Source organism: Anguilla anguilla, chromosome 16, assembly GCF_013347855.1.
Source record: "Anguilla anguilla isolate fAngAng1 chromosome 16, fAngAng1.pri, whole genome shotgun sequence".
In the NCBI taxonomy this organism is placed as follows: Eukaryota; Metazoa; Chordata; class Actinopteri; order Anguilliformes; family Anguillidae; genus Anguilla; species Anguilla anguilla.
Window position 1 is genome coordinate 10044653 of NC_049216.1, and position 21178 is coordinate 10065830.

Consider the following 21178-nt stretch of genomic DNA (forward strand, 5'->3'; position numbering starts at 1 on the left):
ACCCGACACGTGAATCTAAATAAAAATCATTTATTATTAATATTATTATTATCATTTATACCTATAGCAGAGAAAGGTCCGCCATGCCACCTCAGAACTACAGTGCGGAGTCTGAACCCGGGGTGGGGGGGGGGGGGGGGGGGGGGGGGGGGGGGGAGGGCCAGCCTGGGAGAGAAACACGCGGACTGGGCCGGGAAAGGGGGGGGGGGAGGAGGGGGGGGGTTAAAGAGGGTACTGGGGGGTCCCACTCATTCTTCTCTTCATTCTCCATGCTTGTTTATATGAGGGGGGGGGGGGGTACTGGGGCATGAAGATGGGAAGGGGGGGGCCGTTTTATTCTGTTTTTGAAAATATATTGAAACATAACCGGGAGTGGGAGGAGGGAGGAGGGGCACTGAGACACCTTCAAGCTCATTGGTCTGGCAGCTGAACACCTGACTGGGCGGAGTCAACTGTATACTGACACAGAAAGAGGGAGGGAGGGAGTTTGTGTGTGTGTGTGTATTGTGTATGTGTGTGTGTATGCACGTACGTGTGTGTGTGTGTGTGTGTGAGTTTTCCACTGGTCAACGGTGTATTGATCCGGTGTCCCTGTACACTTGAAGAGGTTTCTGCCACAAACGGGATTAAAAAGTTGAGGTAACAAAAGTATTCCTGAAAGACAAAAAAAAAGATGGGGGGGGGAAGAGGGAAAAGAATGAACAATGGCCTACTTTCGGTTCCTTTCCGCTGTTGTCACGGAAAATGACAAAACGTTCATTATGCTCGCGCAGCGCAGAGCAGCATCGTGTTACGAGTCTGAGAGAACAGCTAAGGATACAAGAGAACAGTTAAGGATACGAGAGAACAGTTCAGGATACGAGAGAACAGCTAAGGATACGAGAGAACAGTTAAGGATGCGAGTGAACAGTTAAGGATGCGAGAGAACAGTTAAGGATGCGAGAGAACAGCTAAGGATACGAGAGAACAGTTAAGGATGCGAGAGAACAGCTAAGGATGCGAGAGAACAGCTAAGGATACGAGAGAACAGTTAAGGATGCGAGAGAACAGCTAAGGATGCGAGAGAACAGTTAAGGATGCGAGAGAACAGCTGAGGATACGAGAGAACAGTTAAGGGTACGAGAGAACAGCTAAGGATACGAGAGAACAGTTAAGGATACGAGAGAACAGCTAAGGACACAGTACGGGAAACTCCCCGCACGTTCGACCCCACACGCAAAGGGTTGGATAAACCGATAAAAATTCAAACAAGCGCGGCGGCCGATAAGATTTCATAATGCAAATATCCAAAAAAGAACATGAAAGCTCAGTGAACGATTTCAAAACATGGCTTATCTGAAACCATATTTGATTTCACTGATACCAAGCGGTGAGTAAGGTTTATTTACATAAAGCACCTCCCAAGAATAAATTCCCAACGTCATACACGGAGGCGCAAAATATACGATAATAAATAAGTAAAATAGATCAATTAAATTTGCAATAGGAAAGCTGCCCTATCGTGAACATTGGGCAGCAAGAAATAACAAAAGGACAAACTCATTTAACACATCAGTGGCTTCAGAATTAGCATACGTCTAATGCAATAAACAGCCAATAGACTGGAGGCTGTGACAGCATAGTCAGTGTATGAGGTCAACTGGTGCACTGCCTAGACATTGGGCAAATGGGGATTCTGGAGATTAGGAGAATGGATTAATCCTTGTTTGACGATATCTAAAATGAGTCACAAATGGCAGGGGAGGTCCAGCAGTCCTAGTTTGCACACGGTACACAAGCACGGGTGTATCATTAGTGTGCAAGGCTCTTGTTCGAGCTGCCACTTCTGTCTGCGCCTTGCCACTCAAGTCAATTTCGTTTGGAATTTGACATTTAAAATTTGAATTTGGGGCGTCACATGATCCGTTAAGTGGCTTGTGCGAAAGGGCAATGCGTTCACTGTTCACTGAGGAATGAAATCGGCGAGACTGACTGGAAACAGCCACCTCTTTCCTCTGAATGTTGTGACTGTCCCTTTGGTCTGCTGCGATTGGTCGCCTTTAGCCTTGCTCTGCCGCGACTGGTCGAGCGACGGACAGCTAACTCTTACCACTGGCTCCCCGACCAGGGTCTTGTGGTTGATACGAATAACCCTGATTTGATGCTGGGCTCTGAGTGCGTGTCGGGCGCGGGGTGTGTGGTGTGTGGTAAAGGCAGCCCCCTAGTGGTCAGTTTAAGCCCTAAACACACAGAGCAAGGGGGAGCGGCAGGGATCGTTTACAAAGACGTTGGCTGTAATTAAGGAGAGTACACACACCCCGCCCTCAATGGGAGGCCAGGTTTGAGCAAACACTCCCGTCACAAAAGCAAACCCAAACCAGTCCATTTTTTACATGCAGCGTGATTACAGTGTAATATTACATCATTTAAAATGAGCTGTGTGGGCCAGGTACACTTCTAAAAGCAGAAATACAGTACTGTGTGAGCATCGATGCATGTGTATGTGTGTATGAACGGACACGAGTGCATGTATGTAGTGGTGTGTGTGCGCTTCAGTGCACGAGGCTGTGTGTGTGTGTGCGTGTGCGTGTGTGTGTGTGCGTGTGTGTGCGTGAGTGTGTTACCTGCTCTCTCATCGCGCCGTGGTAGAGCCACTGGACGGCAGAGAGCCATCAGTGTTGGAGTGAGACTGCTCCTTCAGCACTGGATCTGTGGAGAAACATACATTATCTATGGAGAACACACACACGCATATACACACACACACTGAAACACACTCACACACACACGCATACGCACTCACACACACTGAAACACACACAATACACACACGCACACAGACACACACACGCACACAAGCACACACACGCAGACACACACTGAAACACACGCACGCACGCACGCACACACACACTCACAGAAGTACGGGTGCTCCATGGCCTCTGTAGCGGTCAGTCTCTGCTGGTGGTCGTATCGCAGTAGCTTGTCCAGCAGGTCCAGAGCCTCGGGGCTGACCAGGTGCTGGTTCTCCGACTGGACAAACTGCTCCCAGCGTTTCCGCGTCTGCCTGCAGGGGGCGACAGAGGGCGCCGTTAACCAGCACAGCAGCCACAGTCAGGACAACGGGGCTGGCGACCCTAACTCGGCCATATTTCATTCACAACCAGTGTCTCTAAACACAGAAGGGCCGATTGTATTCGCCTCTCCCTTTCGTTGCCGTGGTTTCCTCGTGGGTTCAGAGCAGGCGAGCGAGGACACGAGGACAATCCCTCATTGAGGCCGGCTAAGCTCCGCCCCCCTCGTGGGTGACTGACATACCGGTTTCATTTTTACTGATGGCCTACCACCACCTCCCACCCCTCCCCACCCCACCAGCGCCCCCCGGTGGTACTCACTGGCCCAGCAGGTCCTTGAAGCGGGGGTCCAGTTCGATGTGATACTTGCGCAAGTAGCCGAAGAGCTCGTCTGTCCCCAGAACCTTCGCGATCCGCACAAGCTGGTGCCATGGCAACGGAACCCAGAGTTAGCACAACCCCAAAAGACCACTGAGTGTGTGTGTGTGTGTGTGTGTTTGCAACACTGTACAGCTGTAGTTAACTGTTGCATGAAAGCATGAAAGTGCATTGCGAACAGCTATATTTTTAATATTACATTATCTAATGTCCACATAAGAGTGGATCTAAGAACACTTACAAGAATATTCCAGAACCAAATCAATACATCTCCCTCAGCCCAACTGATGTGGAAGTACAGATCTTCCTGTGTAAAGAGATCTTCCTTCACACTATAATGATACATTCATAGCAAATGGATTTGGCCACAGTCCTATTAGATTAAGCATTTCACTGATCACTCTAAAGATGGGTGTTTCTACAGAAGAGTTTATGTTTAATAATCATTTGTTAGCTGCTAGTTATAAGGGTTCTCTAGTAGACAAAGCTATGGTGTGTATATGTGTACTGGTGATAGTTAGTTTTGGGTGCTAGTCAAAGAAGTACTATGCAGGTTTAGTTACCTGGTCATAGTTGTCCTGGCCATGGAAGAAAGGTTCCTTCTGGAAGATCATACTGGCCAGCATACAGCCCAGACTCCACATGTCCAAGCTGTAGTCATACATCTACCGGCCAACGGAGACAGACATCAATTAATAAAACAGCACATCGATTATCAACACCCCAGAACATAATCATGCACCTCACAACCAATAGAGAGAGACACCGATTAATAAAACAACAGCTTAGTTATCAAAAGCACATCTAAACATCCTGGTCTCTGACAGCATTTAATAAATTTGGGAAAATAAAGCAATGGGTCGTAAACAGAAGTGTTGCAGGTTCAATTCCCATCTGGGGGGGACACCACTGGCACAGGCTCAACCTGCTTTAGTAAATATTCAGCAAAAATTCAGCTGTATAAACAGATAGCGTCTTATACAGCAGCTGAGCAAACCCTGAACGGATTTAAGAAAATAAATCAGTAAAAAATGATGTCATAAACAAAAATCAAGCACAGCAAAGTTTGGGAAAGCCTTTTCAGCGTGAACCCGCTGCGCTGAGATGTCTGAGCCTTTTACATTAAGAGCTAAAAGGCGGAACTGATCCGAGATCAGCACTTCTACTCGAGCTGCTTTAGGAAAACATCTTTGACTCCATTTGGTTTTTTTTTGCAGGGGGGATCTTTGAGTCATCTGGACGGTCCATCCTGTTTATGCAGCTCCGGTCAGCCCATCGACAGACTACAGACATTCCGTTACGCTGAGCTACGTACGACGGGAGGTAGAAATACCCTTTATAACAGAGGGGCGCCCTGCTAGCGGCGGAGCTACGCGCGCGCGCTGGGGGAGCGCTCACCTGGTAATCCACCAGCAGCTCCGGGCCCTTGAAGTAGCGCGACGCCACCCTGACGTTGTACTCCTGAGCGGGGTGGTAGAACTCCGCCAGGCCCCAGTCTATCAGACGCAGCTGTGGAGACACACACACGTGCACACACAGCAGTCACACACACACGCAGCAGTCACACACACGCACAAAAGCACAGACAGCATGTGAACAGGAACAAATTCGCGACGACCATTTTAACCAACTGCTGCTCTGACAAAACTCCAGGAAAAAAAAAAACTGTTTTGAGACGCTACCATAAAGGTGTTGCGGCACCGCCATCTGGTGGCAGATACAAATCACTACAAGTCCTCAGAGGAGGCCAGGAGCCAGGCTGCTGCAACACTCCATATAACTTGGCACTTTGCTTTGCTATACCATTGGCAAAGGCTTCCGGAGTTTGATGGAAATTACTACTCCTATGTCTGCTCTTATGGTGTAATAACTTGCCACTTTGCGTAGCTGAGCCTTTAGGAAACGTGCCCTTATATCAGTGGTGATAAATAATGTGCCTGTGTGCGACTGAACACCCATCTCTACCTATTACCTTAATGCTTTACGGTCAATCGCCGCTCTACTTCCTGTTCTGCATTCACTACCCATAATGCCCCTGTTACTGTAGCTCTTATGATTTTCTCTTAAGCATCGTGCCTTGATGGTTGTGCAAGAAGCTCTGTATAAGAGCGCCTGCTAATTCATTATTCATGAGAATGACGGTAATAATTAGCACAGCGCCCCCTACCTTCCTCAGTTGGTGGTCGATCATCACGTTGTGCGGCTTCACGTCCCTGTGCATGATGCCCATGCTGTGGCAGTAGTCCAGAGCCTGGGGCACACGGGAAGCACACGCAAGCAACACGTCAAACACACGCCTGGCACCAAGGGAACGCAAAGCCAGAAAACGGCTGATACACACACACACACACACACACACACACACACACACACACACACACACACACACACACACACACACACACACACACACACACACACACACACACACACACACACACACACACACACACACACACACACACACACACACACACACAAGCAGACACCCACGCACACTCTGCTGTTCTTACCTTTAGTAACTCATACATGTAGAAACGAATATCAAAATCTGTTAACTTCTGGTACAGCTCCTGAATATGACAAAGAACATGAGAAACGATAAGCAAAATCCGAAGACCAATCACATGCTCTGAAAACACTCACTTGCACCAATTAAATGAGATCTACGCGAAGAGCTTCAGAATTTCCACTCTACTCACTGTCCAGTGCAGGGCCAATCACAAACCCTCTACACAGAACAACACAGATCATTTGCAAGGGCGCAATTGTACATGCACGGGTGTATGTGAGAGGCTGCGTGTATAGCAGTGCTTGTGTGTGTGTGTGTGTGTGCATTAGCGAGGTGGGTGCGAGAGAAGAGGGTGTGTATGACAGAAGGCGTGTGTGAGTGCTCATGAGATTTGGGAAAGCCCTGTTCGCGATCCCATGACACACACCTGTCCCAACGGGCAGACCTTGTGACCGTCGTCACGGCGAGACACAGCACAGCGCTTTCTGGTTGGTTTACAGCTCTTTTAATGGCCAATCAGACTGAGCAGCCACGGTGTGCGCTGGCCTAGTTCACAGGCCTGCCCAGATGTGCCAACCTCGCATGAAAAGTGCGTGCAGAGGGGAGCAGGTTTACCTTAAAATCTGTGTTATTGATGCATTCAAAGACAAGCGCTGGCGTTCGGGACTGCAGAAGAAATCAAAGGAGAAAGATGTGAAACTGCCACAATTCAGCATTCAAAACCACACAGACACTATAACAAAAGAAACGCATCAAACATAACAACAAACCCAAACTAAACACACATTACTGCAGTAAATACCAAGTACATTATTAATGGAGAGAATCGTTCAAAGAGGCAGGATATCAACTGCTACGCACAAAAGCACATTTAGCTCCAACCGCTGTTGCGATTTTGTAATTAAGAAAATAGAATTACACGACATGCAACATTTTAATGGTTCCTGCAAATCCGGTGATTAGACACCACCCGGGCGGTAATATTCCGGCACAGCAGAGAAAACAGATCTGGTATTGAGGTTCGTAAGCTCCGATTGGTCAGTAGCAGCCATGTGACTTTGGGCCGGCCAATGACGCAGACGGGAGCGGAGGGCGAGCCGTACCACCGGGTCCTTCACGGTGTCCACCAGGCGGATGATGTTGGTTCCGCCACGCAGGTTCTCCAGGATCTTGATCTCCCGCTTGATCTTTTTCTTTTTGACAGGCTGCGGAGGTCAGAGGTCACGTCGTCAGACAACAAATCAGAGCGTAGGATGGAGCGAAATATATGAATGGGAGCAGACAGGAAGTGAGCTCATATTAAGGGGACAGAGGATCAGCTCACCTTGAGGATTTTGACCACCACCTTCTCGTTGTTGTTGATGTTGATGGCCTCAAACACCTCGCTGTATTTCCCACGTCCCAGTTTACGCACCAGCTGGTAATCCTCTTGGTTACTGAGAAAGCAAAACAGAGATTCATCTTCCTGGTTACCACACAGTGGTGTAGAAGAGGGAGAGAGAGATTAATTTTCCTTGTTACAGGGAGGACAGAAAGATTGAGATTACTCCTCCTGGTTACTCGGCAAAGAGCAACATTAATCCCCCAGTAACTAGCCAGGGAGAGAGAGAGATTATCCTCCGGGTTACCTGGAGAGTGAAAGAAACAGTCGGAGGAAAAGAGAGAGACATACACAAAGAAAGAGACATAGAGGGAGAAAAAGAGAGAGCAAGAGAGAGAGAGAGTGCATGTGTGTGTGTGTGAGAGAGAGAGAGCATGTGTGTGTCAGAGAGAGAGGTATTAACCTTAAACAGTGGGTTAACCTAGGCCTCAGTGGTGAACAAGATGAAAAAAATAAAAAATTCATATCTACCGTACTTCACCTCAACCACCCATTCATATAAATAAAGCTAAACACCAACTATGGTTAGCGTACACAGACTTATGTTGACACACATTTCATTCCATATTTGACCATATTTTAGGCTGCAATATTTCTGTGAAGCAGGTCACAGAAAGTGCATTCCCTTCTTAAATGGGTCCTGAGCTTATAAAATAGGGGAACCAAATTTATTTAAGAGAGCACCGACAAACAGGAGCAGTCAGGAAATTCAGACAGCAGACTGACAGCATCTGACAGTTATCCTAAAGGTGCATTTAGTTTCCCACACAAAACAAGCGGTACAGCTGTTTTTAATTCAGGATCACCCACTAATAACCAATTCCTTTCTACCTCATTGAGTCCACTACAATAGTTTTTACCTGTGGGCACTTAACATCAAATCCACTTCTAACAACAAATAAATATATTCTACTTTGACCCAATATTTCTGATCTGTAAGTTAAAATGAAAATGATTTAATGCCGGCTAAACCTCCACGTCACAGGAATCGCTTCCGGTGGAGTCCAAAGGAATAGAAATTCAGAGTTCGTGTAAAAATAATCGGTGATGCTACACTGTCTACCTTTGGCAAACGTGTTCGCTTGAACTTCATCAAAAAGAGGTTGAGGACAGGAGGTACGCTCCCTGCCTCGCGCACGAGCTCGCGAGCTGCCTCTGGCGTCAGGATAGCGCGCGTCACAGCGCTGTCACACTAATGACTCACTGGATGCTATAGTATTAAAACAAAGAGGAAACGCATGACAGACAAGCCAGGAAGACAAATATAGTACTTCCCGTGTTTTTCACTAGAATACTTAATATTTATGTTTCCGACTATGTAATGGGATGATATGCACCCCGCAAACACTCGTCTTATATTAAGTGCTACACTATACCTCTAATTCACATCGTAACAGTGGGAAAGCCAGGACACACACAAAAACACACCTTGCGTGAGCATGTGACTTAGTAGCCCTATTTCACAATCTCTACTTCTTGACTAAAGGAATGTTTTAGACATTTGGCCACATTTAGCATCGTGTGTATCTGTTACAAAATCACCAAAGCAAGCAGGTCCTATGGTACATCCACTGAAGCGCTGGTAAACGCAAAACCACCCCTGCTCTATTGTGACCCGACAATCTGAAAGTAGTGGACGTCGCCCTCGCGAGTGACACACACGGTCGGTCCCTAGTTAAGCGGCAGTACTGCGTTGTCGAGCCGCAAACAGCACAGGCCTCCTAGATCCGGGCGGATCGATGAGTTTCCCGGGTTGATCGATAACGCAAAGCACCCGGGGCAGACTACGCGTTCGCTCCAAAACCGTGACACCCTCAAGTTAACAACCCTCTGTCTACAGACCCTTGCATAACGAATCAGTGACTTTTCCCCCCCGAAAATACCATCAGGCTGATCAACAACCAGTAATAACCCCCAGGTATGCATGTAATTTAATTAGACACAGCTGGTAATCCTGGTACACAAAACTCAAAGCTGATCAAAAGACATCACTCAAAGTCTGCGTTTATCATCCGTCTAGTTTATTACCGACGTATGTTCGCGCACTTGAAATTGAAACGCAGATTTCTCAACGAATCCGATTCCACCTCAGGCAGGAAGCCATGTTGATGAACGTGTAGCCTAACTGGTGTCAATTGCATTTTTTAAATCCATTTTAAGATACGGTTCACAGTAACAGTAAAGCGTGGTCCTCACCTCCAGCTGGGCACGTGGGCTTCATAGTCCCAGTACTCCCGGCTCTTCAAAGTGTTCACGTCGGCGTAAACCCGGGATTTGCTACCGGCCGCCGGGCCGGGCATGGCGCGGGCAGGTGCTCGGTCTGAGCAGTACTCGCTTACCGCTGGGTTCTTCGACACTCGGAGTGGGAATGCGGAACACCGAACTTCCCCAGGTGTCCGTGGTTTTGCGCTTTCAGAGTACGGGTTTCTGATCGTGGATACCTTGTGTTTAGGGAGATGGTCTGAGTGCGCTGCAGGTTGTGACCGCTGAGCCGCGCTCGTCGCTCGGATTGTCAGAGCTAAGCCGACCGGGGTTCCAAGCTTGAGAAGGAGCCGGGGAGAGAGGGGGAGGAGAGGGCCAGCCAGTTTCAGCGAGACGACGGGGTATAACGTTAGATAAATTAAGCTGAGGTAGAAGTAGAGGAAATGGTTCAGTAGGGTTCCAATCACGAATACCGAATTAGGCTAGCGGCCTATGCTTACAAAAAATTACAGCTACAATCTTGGGGTAACATAACGGGGGGCGCTAAGATCGCACGTTAAACCCCCACCCCCAGTGGGCCGCGAGTCCCTGATCCGAAACCTGGAGATCCGACCAGGACGACTCTCGGGGACAGGCCCAGCGTCGGACTGCTCTCCCCGTACCCCCGACGAAATGCAATGTTGCGGTTTATGTTAACGGAAAAGCTAAAATAAATATTTAAAAAACTGATTTCACAATTTACTCCTAGCTAGCCAGCTACTGGATATATTAAGAACCACAGCCGGTTGGAGGGAGGGGGTGGGGTAAATCGATGTTGTTAGCTAGCTAGTTAGCTAGCTTTCTGGCTAGCTGGCTCTGTGTGAAGGCGCGCCTCTGGGAAGCGCGGTATCTTGCACCCTCGCCAGGGCGCCGAGCTGGTGTAAGCGTTAGGATCACCAGCAATAAAAAATACCAAGCAAAGCGCTCTGCTGGCCAGGTTCGGGGAGCTCTTTTGGGAACCCCCCCGGTCCGTACTCCGTACTGCAGGGAACCGGATTGCGGCAGAAACACCCGGAAACGATCGGGATCAGAATCAAAAAGCCAACTTGGGTCAGTTAAGAATGGCGGGGTGGGGGAGAAATTGCATTAATCAGTTCTCTGGCGCCCCCTAACAGGGAGGAGGTCCCTTGAGATAAAAAAGCGAAGTTCCTGAATCCGGAATATGACTGTTTTCTTCAAACTGAGTACTTAATTTAGTTTGATTGGACTGAATAAATAAATATTGATCAGTTTTGAATACCACTTGGCAGTTATGTTCTATAACTCATTGGAAAAGTAATGCGACCTTTAATGGGGTTTTGTTCAAATGTGAAGATACAAATAAAGGTAGGCCTCGGCCTACTTCTTCACCTTATTTATTTTTATTTTTACCCTTAAACAAACGTGTCAAAGGAAGTTATCATCAATTTATTGATTAAGATACATTGTTTGCTCTATTGGGACTGGAACTCATAATTGAGCATAAGCATAATTTAGTCTAGTCTTAATTAGAAGACAGGCTCCCCTGAATGTGTTTGTAGCACATACTGCATTAAACAAAATACGTTGAATTAAACAGTGTAAGTTTAAAAAAAAACAAAAAAACATCATATAGCATTTGGCCAGCCTCACTGAGTTTTAAATGGTTTCCACAAGGGAGTGGTTGCCCTGATATCCTCAGGGTAATTTACCTGACTTTCCTGCTTTGGGAATATCGCACACCTCAGTGAGCCTCCTAAGGGTGCTCTTGTGTCAAAGAGACACAATTTCAACATGTTGCTGCTACGATCACCTTATTTATTGCTCAGTGTTCAGTCAGATAAGATTTTGTATGCCCCAAATAAAATGCACAATGTTAAACCTGAGTAGTCTAACAATTTAATGGACTGTTTTTATTGTCAGACAATATTTGTAAATGGTAAATGGACTGCATTTATATAGCGCTTTTATCCAAAGCGCTTTACAATTAATGCCTCTCATTCACCCATTCACGCACACACTCACACACCAACAGTGAAAGGCTGCCATGCAAGGTACCAATCAGCTCATTTGTTGTTTCATTTTGTTTGTTTGTTTTTTACTTTCACAATTTCAGCCCAATTTACATGCCAAATGTGTCATTTGAGTTACCGCAATTTCATTCACATCTGCTCACCAAAATCCCTCCAGCACCACCAATTTCGGGGGCAATGTTGGCCCAGTCTTCCAACTGCATTTCAGAGGATTTCCCAAGATGTGCCCTTGTTTAATGTTGGGTGTGCAACTTCACTGCTCAAACTAAAGGCCCTGCAACAATAAGTAATTTACGTGCATGTGCGTGTATCTATTAAATAAAATATTTGAAATATCATAACCTTAAGGATGTCCATTTTTTTAAAACACTCATTATGAAAATCCAGTGCATGGAGGCTTATACAAATCCGAGTCAGCTGGTAGTCAACAATTTAAAGCCTCGCTACGATCGTTATTTACAAAATAAATATTTACCAAGAGTATTGTGATTTATGTTTTATTGCCTAATGGACAAAACTAATAGCTATACTGACTTCTACGATCGCAAAAAAGTATACTAACTTGACACGTGGTGGTCGACGTCTATGTGGTTGTCGCGAGCTAACCACACGTGATCACAGTTGTGTTTACCTTAGCAACCATGGCGGATGACATCGAAGAGTTGGCTGATGGAGTTTCAGAAGAGGCCAAAACACGTCTTGTTGAAACTGTGGAGGATCTCAGGTTGATAAAATAAGTTCTTATACAATTGTATAACACGAACATGACTACCGTCTATGTTATTAAGTAAGATAACAAAAGAAACAGATGTGCAATATTGTGACAGCACTCGGTTGCTATGCAAATCAGTTAGACTTGCAATAGCCAGCGAGCTCACGTTAACTTACGTTACATTAACTAATTAGACGGTTTGCATGAAATGATAGTCAATGCCATTTTGCAAAGTAGTAGTGAGTAGGTTAATTTCATATGTAGTATCGGTTCTGACAGCAAGTCAGCCAGATGACTTAGGTGGCTAAGTTGGCTGTGCTTGCAATGGAATTGCATCCAATGTTCCGAACCAAACTCTAACTGGCAACGCGAGTCGCCAGTGTGACTTAAGTTAACAATCTAATAATAACCACTTGAAATATACATTCATTGTTTATAGCCGAAATAGACCGGGAATGGAAAAATATTAACGCGAGCCAAGTCATTGTTGTTATATAAACATTATAATATTGATTGAACATTTTGTGGTGGTGATGTAAGTAAAACAGTGGCTAGCTACTGATTTAGCTTATTGGTAAATGCAGTGAAAAAATGAACGGTTAAAATGCAGTGTGCAGCCATCTCCCACTAGTTTTACTGTTTCTATTTGGCTACACACATGCAGTTAACAAGCTTACTAAGTTTTATTCTCTGCCATTATTTACTCTTGTTTAAAAAAACTTGCTGTAATGAAATGGCTAGTTTCTAAAAATAGATTAACTGTGAACCTTTTTGTACGAGAATCCATACGAGTAGCCGACATAACAGAAATGGAAAACCTGTCAGCTATGACCACAAAAGCAAGTTGATGTTAAACGCACATCAACACTTTGTCGTTTGCTAGCTGAACCTCACTTAGTTCTTTTACTGGTTCTTTTCATGTGTCCTTGGAATCTTGGAACCTCTCCCTCACTACCCATCTTCCGCCGTGGTCTGAAGACTCATCTCTTCAGACTATACCTGGACTAACTACCATCACTCTGTATATCATTTCACTTTAAATCCCCTCCCTCTTTCATGACACTCATTACTTGTACCCCCATTCCAGCACTTTTTGGTAATTTGTATTGTCCTAATATTGTAGCGTGTTCTTCTGCCTAGTTGGCTTGGCAGAGGTTAGGTCAGAATAGTGTTCACTGTGTGAACTAAACTGTGTTCTTGGCTAGAAATAGCTGTACGAAATAAGTATTGTGTCTTATTGAACCTGTGTTTTGTAGTTGTCCATGACCATGAAATGCACTTTGGTACGTCACTTTGGATAAAAGAGTCTGCCAAATAAATGTAATGTAATCCAATCCATCATCTGCAATTTGATTGGCTGTTTCTGACAGGTGTCATTCGATACATTTGGAGGCTAGGCTACCTTGCCTGTGTTAACACCTGGTGCCTTTGGCAGGGAAAGTGAGAAATGTGTAAGGGTGTAGATTTCATGATCATTTACTTATTTTATTAAAATATTTTATTCACAAAAATTGTGAATTGTATTTGGATAGTGTTTTTCACAACATCCCATTGCTTTGCAGTGAAGGAAGGGGGTGGGGTTAGGGGTAATCTTGTTCAGCCACTAAAAAATGACTCACACTCGCCCAGGAGATGCATGGCAGCCATTTTGAACTTCACACTCACCGCGAATCAGCAAGTTGGAGAGTTTGCCGTGTTATTGCAGAGTTGCAATAACACGGCAGTTATACTTTGTAGTTCGGCTTCGTAAAGCCGGTTTCCCCCTGTAACACTGTCACAGGGGTCGCTGGGCATGTCAGTTGACACAAGACACACAAGTCAACCTGTGCCGTTTGTGTGTGACAGTTAACGGTGTGTGTGTGTGTATAAGTGCTGTGTGTACATGCACGCGTGCAAGTTTGTGCGGGTCACGTTAACACAGCATGCGCTGGTTTGCGTGTATTAGTGCAGTGTGCACGCATGCGACTTCATGCGGAGCTCACTAACACAGTGCAGGCTGGGTTGTGTGTATTAGTGCAGCGTGCGAGTTCATGCGGAGTTCACTAACACAGTGCAGGCTGGTTTGTGTGTATTAGTGCAGTGTGCACGCGTGCGAGGTCATGCGGAGTTCATTAACACAGTGCAGGCTGGTTTGTGTGTATTAGTGCAGTGTGCACGCGTGCGAGGTCATGCGGAGTTCATTAACACAGTGCAGGCTGGTTTGTGTGTATTAGTGCAGTGTGCACGTGTGCGAGTTCATGCGGAGCTCACTAACACAGTGCAGGCTGGTTTGTGTGTATTAGTGCAGTGTGCACGCGTGCGAGTTCATGCGGAGCTCACTAACACAGTGCAGGCTGGTTTGTGTGTATTAGTGCAGTGTGCACGTGTGCGAGTTCATGCGGAGCTCACTAACACAGTGCAGGCTGGTTTGTGTGTATTAGTGCAGCGTGCGAGTTCATGCGGAGCTCACTAACACAGTGCAGGCTGGTTTGTGTGTATTAGTGCAGTGTGCACGCGTGCGAGGTCATGCGGAGTTCATTAACACAGTGCAGGCTGGTTTGTGTGTATTAGTGCAGCGTGCGAGTTCATGCGGAGCTCACTAACACAGTGCAGGCTGGTTTGTGTGTATTAGTGCAGTGTGCACGCGTGCGAGTTCGTGCGGAGCTTATTAACACAGTGCAGGCTGGTTTGTGTGTATTAGTGCAGTGTGCACGCGTGCGAGTTCATGCGGAGCTCACTAACACAGTGCAGGCTGGTTTGTGTGTATTAGTGCAGTGTGCACGCGTGCGAGTTCATGCAGAGTTCATTAACACAGTGCAGGCTGGTTTGTGTGTATTAGTGCAGTGTGCACACGTGCGAGTTCATGCGGAGCTCACTAACACAGCGCGCGTTGGTTCGTGTGCCCAGGCAGAGCAATGCCGCGCTCCGGGCGGAGACGGAGATGTTCGAGCGCTTCATCAGGCGGCAGGAGGCCAAGGACGACAGCGCCCTGTCCGACGGCCTGGGAGGGATCTTCCAGGACATGGGAATGGTAAAGAGCCGCCGGCACGTCTCCGCTGTCAGCTGTCAGTCAGCTCTCTGAGGGCGTGGCCTCTTCCTGTGTCTGTTTCACACGTTTACTCTTGTTTCAGGTGGCAGCGTAGTGCCAGAGTTTCTGATGCTACTTAAACTGTTAACACAAACAAACTAAACATGCAAGCAACTGCAAAGAGAATGAGAACACTATTACGCATTAAAATGTCCACTGTTAATTCAGCTCTAACAGAGTTTGTATAAGTTCAATAGGAGCCACATGTACTCTACTGGAGTAAAATGCATTCTGTAAGAGTTGATTAACGCTGAACATTGGTGTGTGTGTGTCTATGTGTGTGCATATGTGTGTGTGTGTGTGTGTCTGCATGTGTGTGTGCGTGTGTATGCATGTGTGTGCATGCATGTGTGTGTGTGTGTGTGTGTGTGCGCGTGTGTATGCATGTGTGTGCATGCGTGTGTGTGTGTGTGTGTGTGTGTGTGTGTATGCATGTGTGTGCATGTGTGTGTGTGTGTGTGTGTGTGTCTGCATGCATGCGTATGTGCATGTGTGTGTGTACGTGTGTACGGCAGTGCCAAGGGAGGAAGGCCAGGCTGGCTCAGGAGAAGCACCGGCTCACTATGGAGCAGAAGTGTGACGTGGCAGAGAGAGAGCATGACACAATGCGGGAGGAACTGCAACACCTGAAGGAAAGCTCAGAGCGGCAGCTGCACAGCCACCAGGTAACCACAGGGGGAGCCAGAGAGGCAGCTGCACGGCTATCTGGTAACCACAGGGGGAGCCAGAGAGCTAGCTGCACGGCTATCTGGTAACCACAGGGGGAACCAGAGGGCAGTGCATCATTACAGACAAGGTCCGCCTGCTTTGTAAATCGATTGTATTACACAACCTGATAATGTAAATTATCACAATTTTAACAACTGTCAGAAATTATACATATATGTAGTTCTGACACCAGTCCCTGGATGGGCTTTTATAACAAAAAAAGGAAAGAAAAGGAACAAAAGAAACAACAAAATAAATGTGTTAATCATAACTAATATTTGTGATGATTTAAGTCAATATAATCTCTTATGCAGCAGGGCTTAAAGAGGCTGAACTTCACACAGTGTTTTTTCAGTCTGTTATGATATGCAACAGCAAGGTTCTCTGTTGCACACTACCTGCATAAGGCAGCCCTGATTGGTTGATTTTTTTACATTTCTGCCCTGGCCCCGCCCCTCGCCAGGCCACAATGGAGGAGGCGGAGATTAGGCTGAGCGAGGTGAAGAAGGCCAGCTACGAGTTTGACCGCGATGTTGCCAAGGTGATTCGAGAGAAGAAGGGCGGCATGATGGATGCAGAGAAGGTCATTCGTTACATAGAGGACAGAATTAAGGCGAAGGTGAGTGGGACCTTCGAGGGGTCAAAGGTCATTTAGAGCAGCTGACAGTACAGGATTTTGATTGGCTGTTGGTGTCACACTGGGAGAGAATTGACATTTATAGCAGTATTAAGCTGGCTGAGCTGCATAAAACCAGGTTGTAAAGGGCAGTTGCAAGAGTCTCATCTTTCATTTACCTGCTTGTCTTCAATCAATATTACGTTATTAAGATTTTCAAAATAAGAGCCCTCACAAGTCTTCATGTGTTAATATAGCAGCCAGTTGCCTCAGGTCAGAGTCTGAAGCTGCATGCGTTGCCTTTCTGAAGAGCTGCAACTGTGTGGGGTGTGCGGAGCCTGTACGCATCATCAGTGCGAGACAGGCTAACTGAAGCACTCACCCCCGCCCCTCCCCGCCCCGCAGGACGCCCTGGTGGAGAAGCTGCGTCTGAAGAACGGCGCTCTGAGGGTGCAGAAGCGGAAGCTGGAGCTGCAGCTGAAGCAGAAGGAGGAGGTGGGGGAGGCGCGGCACCACGTGGACTTCCAGCAGCTGAAGATCAAGAACACGCAGTACCTGCAGCAGATCGACGTCCTCAACCAGGACCTGCTCCGCCTCAAACTGCTGGCCGGGAGCACCCAGCAGATCCTGCACTCGCACAAGGTCTGAGCCACGCCCACATCGCTGTCTGTCTGTCTGTCTGTCTAACACAAGGTCTGAGCCACGCCCACATCGCTGTCTCTGTCTGTCTATCACAAGGTCTGAGCCATGCCCACATCACTGTCTCTGTCTGTCTATCACAAGGTCTGAGCCATGCCCACATCACTGTCTCTGTCTGTCTATCACAAGGTCTGAGCCACGCCCACATCGCTGTCTGTCTGTCTGTCTATCACATCACAAGGTCTCAGCCACGCCCACTTCGCTGTCTGTCTGTCTGTCTATCACAAGGTCTCAGCCACGCCCACATCGCTGTCTGTCTGTCTGTCTATCACAAGGTCTGAGCCCTGCCCACTTCGCTGTCTGTCTGTCTGTCTGACACAAGGTCTGAGCCACGCCCACAGCATGTTTTTGTGTCTGTCTGTCTGTCTGTCTGTCTAACACAAGGCCACACCCACACACAGTACTGCACCATGTCTGTATCTCTGTCTCTCTGCATGTCTGACCAATCCCAAGCATCAATGTCCTATCAGATTGGACGAGCTGATCTGAGAAAGCCGCCTGTTTCTCTGCTTGCTGGTGCATAGCTCTGAGGGTGTAGGCTGTGTTACTGTGACCCAGCGGGGCGCTGTGTGAGTTTTACGCAGTGCCACAGCCGCGGCTCGTTCCTGTGACGCAGCGGTGCGTTGTCGCGACGCGCTGACGCTAACGCAGCGGTGGCGCGCGTGCCTGACGCGGCGGCGTGTTGGATCGTTCCAGAACAAGCTGCAGCAGCTGATCAACGAGTCCAAGTTGCTGAGCAACGAAATCGCCTCGCGAGACGACGTGGTGGCCAAGATGGAGGAGGAGAAGCGGCAGGCGGAGCACGTGAGTTTGGACGTCCCCCGCCGTTCATTGTCCTACCACTACCCGCCACACTGATTTTTGGTCACCAGCCGTAAACCACCCCAAAAAATAGGGGACCTGTGGGTTGGTCTGGCACAGTCAAACTCATGTGCCAGACCAAGTCCTGGAGGGCCAGTGTGTGCAGATATCTGTGGTTTCCTTCCAAATTAGCCACTAAAGACCATGAGAACAAGGTGTGTGGATTCTTTCACCATTCAATCACTTTGAATCACTGGAAGGGAATGAAAAACCACTGTGGCCCTCTAGGACTGGATTCTAACATCCATGGTCTACTGCATGCAGTAAAACCAGATAAAACCAGGTCAAATCAGGAGTCAAAATCAAATCCTGTGTTTGGTTTTGGTCATGGATCAGGACCTCTGAGAACCCCACATTGCTGCTGGGGTGCGCAGGTCCTGTAGACCACACACACACACACACACACACTGATACACACACATACACCTGCACACACTCACACACATACACGCACACACACACACACGCCAATTCACTCACACACACACACGTACCCACACACACACACGCCAACTCACTCACACACACACACACACACTCACACACACACACGCACACACACTGTACACCAGCATGCAGGGGCGGTAACTCACCAAACCGGCGCGTGACGCGTGCGTCTGGCGCCCCCCGCTGGCAGGAGTGCGCGGAGGCGGAGGTGGTGAACGCGCAGCTGAAGCGGCAGCTGGAGAGCTTCAGCGTCCCGCCCCTGCTGGACTACATCAAGGCCAAGAGCGTCCACGGCGAGCTGGAGCAGACCGTGCGGTCCTGGGAGCGCAAGGTGGTCCTCGCCGAGGTCAGGACCGCGCCTTTTCATAGGGGTCCCCTTCACTTTTTTCCGTTTTCAAACCAGACGACCTTTAAGCCTGTTGAACCCAAAAACGAAAGCGTCGCACGACGTTCCGCATTTATACTCTGCCAAAGGGTTGTGGAGAGGGTTCTGTTGTCTCTATGGTTACGAGACCACAAACCGCTGACGTTCACATCTGCGAAGACCTTGCGGCGCCCGGTGAAATTGCTGAGAAACAGGGGAGGAATACGTTTTATATCTACTTTGGCAAACGGAAAAAAAGAGGAGTGGTCTGTCACTCACATAAACTGAAAAAAATGACGTAACCGGGACAGCTCATTTCGGTGTTACATCTGGCTGCTCAGTCAACACTGTGCGTCAAAGTATGAAGTTCTGCGACATATCACAATTCCAGAGGTGCGCGACACTGAAAAAAAAAAGTGTTGTGTGACACTTTTTTCTGTTGAAAGTACGTCATTTTTGTCATGCAACACTTGTCGAAAGGGTCGTGCGACAAAGTATAAATAAGGCATTACTGTCTCTGTTTACATTACAGGCATTTAGCATTATCCAGAGCGACTTACACAACTCTTTACATAGCATTTACATTGAATCCATTTACACAGCTGGATATATATTGAAGCGATGTACCTATTTAAGTACCTTGCTCTAGGGTACAACGGTAGTGTCCTCGCTGGGAATCAAACCTGTGACCTTTAGGTTACAAGGCCACCTCCTCGCCCATTATACTACACTGTTTAGCTTTCAGCGTTGGTTTAGCCTTAGCCTCTGGAGCTGTTAGAGATGATTGTGTTTCTTTGTTTTCACCTTGCCCCCTGTGTAGCCCTTTGGGCGCAGGAGAACAAAACGTGTTCTTTTTTTTGGCGGATCCCTCTGACCAGCCTGGACTCAAACTCCTTTCTCCGTTGTCCTGCAGATGGCGCTGAGGAACCACACAAAGATGCTGGAAAAGATTCAGCTTCAGGTATCTGGTGTAGCAGACCTGAGCCAGTAACCCCACCTTACTACACCCAAACCTGACCCAATAACCCCGCCTTACTACACCCAAACCTGACCCAATAACCCCACCTTACTACACCCAAACCTGACCCAATAACCCCACCTTACTACACCCAAACCTGACCCAATAACCCCACCTTACCACCCAAACCTGACCCAATAACCCTGCTTTATCACCCAAACCTGACCCAATAACCCCACCTTACCACCCAAACCTGAGCCAGTAACCCCACCTTACTACACCCAAACCTGACCCAATAACCCCGCCTTACTACACCCAAACCTGACCCAATTACCCCGCCTTACTACACCCAAACCTGACCCAATAACCCCACCTTACTACACCCAAACTTGACCCAGTAACCCCGCCTTACTACACCCAACCCTGACCCAATGACCCCACCTTACTACACCCAAACCTGACCCAATAACCTCACCTTACCACCCAAACCTGACCCAATAACCCTGCTTTATCACCCAAACCTGACCCAATAACCCCACCTTACTACACCCAAACTTGACCCAGTAACCCCGCCTTACTACACCCAAACCTGACCCAATAACCCCGCCTTACTACACCTAAACCTGACCCAATAACCCCACCTTACTACACCCAAACTTGACCCAGTAACCCCACCTTACTACACCCAACCCTGACCCAATAACCCCACCTTACTACACCCAAACCTGACCCAATAACCCCACCTTACTACACCCAAACCTGACCCAATGACCCCACCTTACTACACCCAAACCTGACCCAATAACCCCACCTTACTACACCCAAACCTGACCCAATAACCCCACCTTACTACACCCAAACCTGACCCAATGACCCCACCTTACTACACCCTAACCTGACCAAATAACCCCACCTTACTACACCCAAACCTGACCCAATAGCCCTACTTAACCACACTCAAACCTCCAAGCTACTCCCGTATGTGTGTACGTGTTTTTATTTTTATTTGGGGGGGGGGGGGTGTTAGGGAATTGCAATGTTCTCCTATGTATTACTATTTAGGTCCTACAGAGCAGAGCAGAGCTTAAAAAACAGGAGCTTCCATACTTGTATGAAAGAGATTTAAGTTAAAACTAAACATTGTAATAAATTTTTCGTTTGATGGACGACCATCTTCCTGCCTCTTACAT

General features: G+C 47.6%; 2 protein-coding genes across 2 annotated transcripts; one reads left to right on the top strand and one right to left on the bottom strand.

The window, feature by feature from the left end:
* Positions 1-273: 273 nt before the first annotated feature.
* csnk2a2b (casein kinase 2, alpha prime polypeptide b) lies at positions 274-10596 on the bottom strand. The gene is made up of 12 exons (XM_035396767.1): positions 9521-10596; positions 7268-7379; positions 7047-7148; positions 6559-6609; positions 5945-6004; positions 5599-5682; positions 4830-4940; positions 3995-4096; positions 3375-3475; positions 2898-3046; positions 2604-2688; positions 274-654 (listed from the first exon to the last, which is right to left on the bottom strand). Exons 1-11 carry the CDS (start codon positions 9622-9624, stop codon positions 2612-2614), a joined length of 1053 nt encoding a protein of 350 aa, XP_035252658.1. The 5' UTR covers positions 9625-10596; the 3' UTR covers positions 274-654; positions 2604-2611.
* A 1591-nt stretch (positions 10597-12187) lies between these two features.
* Positions 12188-21154, top strand: ccdc113 (coiled-coil domain containing 113). Its single transcript, XM_035395351.1, has 8 exons — positions 12188-12280; positions 15155-15278; positions 15851-16000; positions 16507-16662; positions 17065-17301; positions 18055-18162; positions 18857-19012; positions 19944-21154. Exons 1-8 carry the CDS (start codon positions 12198-12200, stop codon positions 20019-20021), a joined length of 1092 nt encoding a protein of 363 aa, XP_035251242.1. The 5' UTR covers positions 12188-12197; the 3' UTR covers positions 20022-21154.
* Positions 21155-21178: the final 24 nt, after the last annotated feature.

Coding starts and splice junctions, on each gene's coding strand:
- csnk2a2b (XM_035396767.1), bottom strand. CDS start 9,624: ATGCCCGGCCCGGCGGCCGGTAGCAAATCCCGGGTTTACGCCGACGTG. Junction 4,941..5,598: donor TCGACCACCAACTGAGGAAG/GTAGGGGGCGCT, acceptor GTGTCTCCACAG/CTGCGTCTGATAGACTGGGG. Junction 2,689..2,897: donor CATGGAGCACCCGTACTTCT/GTGAGTGTGTGT, acceptor GTTTCTCCACAG/ATCCAGTGCTGAAGGAGCAG.
- ccdc113 (XM_035395351.1), top strand. CDS start 12,198: ATGGCGGATGACATCGAAGAGTTGGCTGATGGAGTTTCAGAAGAGGCC. Junction 12,281..15,154: donor GAAACTGTGGAGGATCTCAG/GTTGATAAAATA, acceptor TCGTGTGCCCAG/GCAGAGCAATGCCGCGCTCC. Junction 16,663..17,064: donor AGGACAGAATTAAGGCGAAG/GTGAGTGGGACC, acceptor CCCGCCCCGCAG/GACGCCCTGGTGGAGAAGCT.